Source organism: Bidens hawaiensis, unplaced genomic scaffold, assembly GCF_021521415.1.
Source record: "Bidens hawaiensis isolate Kalapana, Puna unplaced genomic scaffold, B.hawaiensis_p1.1 tig00015232_1, whole genome shotgun sequence".
Classification (NCBI taxonomy): domain Eukaryota; kingdom Viridiplantae; phylum Streptophyta; class Magnoliopsida; order Asterales; family Asteraceae; genus Bidens; species Bidens hawaiensis.
In genome coordinates, this window is record NW_027492355.1 from 119,529 (window position 1) to 125,609 (window position 6,081).

The following is a 6,081-nucleotide window of genomic DNA, read 5'->3' on the forward strand; positions in this document are numbered from 1 at the left end:
TAAATTGTAAGACAAGTAAGCACCTTTCAACTAATCCAAAACTTACTACAGGAAAATATCAATAAATAGCAACTAACTTCATATAGTTTCCACATTTATACACCGGACATCAAAAGATAGTTTTTAAAACCACTTTACATTAAACAAATGGGCCAAAATTACAAATTTATAAACATATTATATGAAAATGAAAATGATATAGGTCCTTATTATACTTATATAGTTATATGTCACATGTTGGAGTAACATGAAAATGATAAAATGGTCGTCTGCTGTTCATGTTATAAACTAATGAACGTAAACACAAATATTTTTCCAATTAACTGTTCGTTTTCAAGTTCTTTTAAAGTGAACGAACAAGCACGTGAACATGGCATTGTTTCGATCAGTTCAATTAAAGGGTTAGGGGGTGGTAAAATTATAATTTTCACTCGTTAACTATAAATAGTAGTATTTTTACTACAAATGATGATTTTGGCCCGGTTATGTCCGTGTTAATGAGTAAAAGTTTATACAAATACGTAAAAAAAAACGAGTCGTTTACAAACTGAGACAGCTTGGCTTGTGTTCAAACGTAGTTGGCTTGAGTCGTTTACAAACTGATCAGGTCGGCTCGTTTAACTTAGCGAGCTAATATGTTGAGCAAGAGCTCGCTTGTGAAAAGTTCATACCAATTAATAAAGTGCGAACATATTTTTATCTTACATAATTAATACACTGTAAATTTTATATTATATAATTCATATGTATTAGTAATTAGATTATAATATATAGATATTAAAATGTGTGATTTAATCTAAACATGTCAATTAGGTAGCCTGCTAAACAATATAGTCTTATCTTTTCATTTCATATATATTGTGTGTGAATCTTTTAGATATGGAAAGTCAAGATATGGACTCACAAAGCCAATACTACACCAACCTTCTTACTGGAAACTCTCATATGACCCTAGATGACTCTCCTCCCTTGCCTCTTACTTATCCAACCAACGTCAAGAGATCAGTGAGGGGTACTAACTTCGTCTCTGAAGAAGACAAGTTGCTTGTCTCTGCATGGCTAAATTGTAGCATTGATGCCATTCAAGGTACTGATCAAAAGGAATCTCAATTTTGGGAAAAAGTCTTGGAATACTTTGACCAATATAAAAAAACCACAACCGAGCGGTCATTGAAGTCTTTAACACATCGATGGTCATGTATTCAGAAGGCCACAAATTACTTTTGTTCGTACCTAGATCAAGTTGAAGGGTTAAATCAAAGTGGCTTGACTGACCATGATAAGGTAGAAATTTCGTTCTTACTTGTGTTGAGAGTATTTTAATTTATATTTTGTTTTTTCTGACATGAATTTTATTGGTTTAAATGAAAGTTTGACAGGGCAAAGATTATGTACCAATCAATACGTAAAAAAATCTATCGGTTCGAGCATTGTTGGCACCTATTAAAGGACCAACCTAAGTGGATTTCATATACCACAAAAGATGACACAATTAAAAAGAAGACGACGGTACCATCCCCGACCCCGACCACAACCTCATCCCCCACAGAGAATGTTATCGAGTTGGACCGACCAATGGGTAGGAAAGCTGAAAAAGCAAAACGAAAGGCCCAAAGCATTCAATCGGAGGAAATAATCCAACTTAGAAAGATGAAGTATACCCTTTTAGAGGAGTCGAGTGCACAAGAGAAAGAGTATTATCGTCTTAAGGCTGAGAAGATGGAGCATGACAACGCAAATGAGCAAAAAAAGTTACATCTTGAAGATGAAAGGTTGAAGTTAAAGAAAGAAAAGTTGAGGATTGAAGCTGAGAAAGCGGAGCTTGCAAAGAAGGATTCAGATCAAAGAATTATGATGATGGATGTGAGTGTCATGTCAAAAATTTAACGACTATATTTTGAGGGACTTCAAAGGGAAATCATAATGAGGCATCACCATGATTTAGATTATCAACTTTGAAGACCGAAGACTATTTTTTGAATGTTTAGTAATTACTTGATGCTAACTATTTTTTGGTGGTTTTTTTAAGCGTCATCAAGTGAAGCGTTAATCGATGTTGACGAATTTAGATAACCGTAAGTTAAAAAGGCAGTCTTTCTTTTGGTGAAGTTATAATATGTTGTCGAATTTAAGTTTTTGAGTATTAATGCTTTGTTATGATCTAATTGTTTGCGTTCTGTGATATAGTTTTACTTTAATTGTATGGTTTTGAATGATTAGCCTTTCAATGATCCGTTTTCCTATTTATATAGAAATTTTAATAGCAAGTATAATATCTTTTTTTTATGAGTAGCGCAAGTCGGTTTCATGGGTTTGATTGTTTGACAAAATAGACAATAAGACAACATAGATAGTGGTTAAGGTTGTGAATGAAAAAAGAAGAAACAAATAATAAAAAAATAATATAGAGATAGGAAATGGGGGATTGGATGTGGAAGGTTTTTTAAAAGTGAGAAATAAATTTAAGGAATATGAGTTTTTAGCTAAACTATAGGGATTGGGATAAGGGATGGGATGAGAATGCTCTAATATCTAACTTATTTTTGTAATATTATAACTTTGTTTATTTTTATTATACTTTATGAAAAGTAAAATATTGAAACTTGTACTAGTGTAGTGCTTACACATTCTAAAGTGATTCCAGATTTATATTTTATCATGATGTGAAGTTGTAAATTATTTTACTTCAGTTGCAATTATTAATACCTAGTAACTATTATATATTGATAAGCTTGTTGTCACAAAATCTTGATTGGGTCACTTAACGGCACAAACTTGTCAATTGCATTTTTTTTGTTTTAATTTCTTTTTTGTTTTGTTTTTTTTATTTTACTTATAGTATCGTAAACGAAATAACAGAGGCCGACCAAACGTCAACTTTGTGGTTTTTTGCTTGATTAAGTTTCGGTACCATAACAAATGTGATAGACCGACAACGCTCGAGTTTTACCAACGCCCGAGTTCACCAATGGCCTTCACCCCATCCGTGTACCTTAGTATTTATATCATCCATTTTTTTCGCTACGGCACCGTAACGAAAACTGACCGAATGCTAATTTTTTTTTAGTTCAGATTTCACAGTCGGAAACCGACCGAGTTCACGTAGAGTCACACATTTTGTTTTAAATCAGGAACCGTAACACACATAATAAAAACCAACAAAATGACAATGCATTTTTTAGCTCCGCAGTAATGAATGTGAAGGAAACTGGTCAAAATTTGAGTACACTCATCGTCTCAACGTCCAGGATCAACAACGCTCCGGTCTTCCTAACGTTCAGGATTTACCGACCACGCCACCCATTAGTACGTCCACCTCAATTTTTAATTTATTTTAATTTATTTTTGGTTTTTAGTTATGATATCATAACGCATGACACCAAAAACGGTCGAACTCACATCAACTTATCATCTCAACACTCGTGACCGACAATATTTAAGTTTTATCAACCTGTCCCGACGTAACACGCAAGGTAAAACCCTATTTAGAAACAACTTGAAGTTAAGTTTCTATAAAGTACTCATATCATCCTCTCATTCCAATTTCCAAGCGAATTGTTTTTTTCTTTTTTATAACTGTAGTGTCAGTTTGATAAAAAGTTGGTCATGTAATAACGAATTTGGATAGGCCATTTACATGTCATTTACACGTTGATCAAAACCAAACGTTATTCCACAAATACTTAAAAACATTACAATATATTAAATGAATACAAAGTAAATTTTGTAAAATTTATTGGTATAAAGGTATATCTTTCCAAACTCTCTAGCAATCTTGTATTTCTCTTCTCGGTAGTCTCGAATCTCAAGAACCTGACTTGAAAAAAAGTATGCTTAAACCTATTTCAGATCATAGATAAAAATATAAAAAGAAAATAAAAAACAAACCTCCGGATTTACAAAAATAGTAAAAGATCGGGTTTATGCAAAAGGGTCACGACACACGAGCATGTTGCAAAATGGTGTTTCAAATCTAGATTCGAGTTGTTAAAAACTATCTTGAAGAAACACTAATCGACCCCGGGCAGATTACGGATAATCTGGGGGTTAAATAAATGTTTCCCACGAGGGGTTAGATCCGGCGAAGATGGTTCTTCTGATAACCTGCAAAACAGACACCGTGAGCTCGTCACTGAGAAGGGGGGGTACCTCCTTGTGACCACCCTCCGGCGTGAGAATCAGACTAGATTGCTCTTGAATATAAGTGTATATTAAGAGAATGACTAGAGCAGATATCAGGTAATATATCAAGATATGAGATATGAGATAAGATACAAGATGATCATACCATTCCAAGGTGTTGGAGTATTTATAGCCGAAGGTAGGTTTCCAAGAAGGTACAGCCGGCTGAATAGTGTTTCTGTTCTGCCAACTGTGGGCTACGCACATGCCATGCTGGGGGTTGGTGGATAGGCAGCGGCTGATAGTGACCAGGCCGGCTGTGTACTATTCCTGTTCCACCAACTGCAGGCCATGCACGTCCTCCGACAGGTTGGTGAGTAGGCATCGGCTAATAGTGACATACATTACAAGAGCGTGCTGCTCGTCATACTGTTGTCAGTGAGCTGTCGTATCCTTGGTCAGATCTTTTGTCCATACCTCGTCAGGTACAGTACAAAAGATCCTCAAGTATCGTACGGACTGGCTCATTTGGGCGGGAGTTCTCCCGGCTTTGTGCGGGAGTGTTCCCGGCTTGCTCACTCATTCTTCAGGTGACATTACTGAATTATTATTAATAGTTAAGTGCCTTGTGCGTGTAGCTTTGCTGCGCAGGTAGCCTTCCCTGATGGCTTGTATCCGCAGCTGCGGGAACAGGCAGAATACTTCACCATTGGGAGGCTTTTCCTGCGGGAACAGCTTGCATACTGCGCGTAAGGACGTCACGTCTCTGAGCATGGTGGGTCCTGCGGATCCAGTTGGTTTCTGCGCAGACGTCCCTCTTAATGGTGAGTCTTGCGGGTCCAACTGGGCTCTGCTGGGACCTGCCTCTTCAAGTCCCCCCAGTCCAATGTTCTTCTCATGAATTTAATAAGTGAGGTGAATTTTTGGACTTTAAGCAAAGGGTTTTGAAAAGGGTTTAGTTTTAAGGTTTTCCATGGGGATTCTTCCCGCGGAAGTCCTAATGTCACGTGCAGAAATTCCCGACTTTCCTGCTTGATCTTTGGGTATGATGCGGGAAGGTCTATAACCTCCTCGCAAGTCAGGAGCGTTGAGTCCCATTTGTGTAGATTCTCCATGAGGTTTTGGTAGTTTTGAACATAGTGATCAATTATATTTAAACAACCAATTCCATCTTGGAGCTTCAAACAATCTAGTTCTCGACGTTCCCGCTATGCGGGGATGTTATTCCCGTTTCCGCAAGCATGGCCCGGAAGATCCTTCTTGGTTTCAATTCCCTGCTAAGTGCTAGGTATGTGAAGGGTTTCGCCTTGACACTGTACCCGCACTCGTCTTATAGTTACTTTACTTCTAAGGTATTCCTGGCTTCAATTCCCTGCGGGTGCTTAGTATGTGAAGGGTTTTGCCTTGACACTGTACTCGCACCCGTCTTATGGTTACTTGGTTGCCGAGGTATTCTTGGCTTTTCCTGCGGGAACAGCTTGCGTACTGCGCGTAAGGACGTCACGTCTCTGAGCATGGTGGGTCCTGCGGATCCAGTTGGTTTCTGCGCAGACGTCCCTCTTAATGGTGAGTCTTGCGGGTCCAACTGGGCTCTGCTGGGACATACCTCTTCATATCTTAAACCCTTAGTAGGGAGGAGGTGCTTCTTTCAAATTTAAAAACTATCTTAAAACTCTTAATTATTCTACTTATACCAATCCTTTCAATAACACAAACAATAAAAACTTTTATTACTAAAAGATTACAAATTTCAAACCAAAAAAATCATAAATAAATAAAAATACTACTCCTCGTCCGAATCGAGGTATGTTAGATCTATAGTTGCAAGAAGAGCTACAAGATCGATCTGTTTGACGATTGCATCTTGCAACTCATCTACTAGCTTACCATTTTAAATTGGCTGAACAGAAAATTCCCTTATATAGACCTATGATATTGTATTTAAACCATCGTCATTTA

General features: G+C 37.2%; 1 protein-coding gene across 1 annotated transcript; it reads left to right on the forward strand.

Annotated features, from left to right (window-relative positions):
- The first annotated feature begins 879 nt into the window (after positions 1–879).
- On the forward strand, positions 880–1,887 carry LOC143548710 (uncharacterized). The gene is made up of 2 exons (XM_077039801.1): positions 880–1,284; positions 1,372–1,887. The coding sequence occupies exons 1-2, from the start codon at positions 880–882 to the stop codon at positions 1,885–1,887; spliced, it is 921 nt and encodes a 306-aa protein (XP_076895916.1).
- The last annotated feature ends 4,194 nt before the right edge of the window (positions 1,888–6,081 follow it).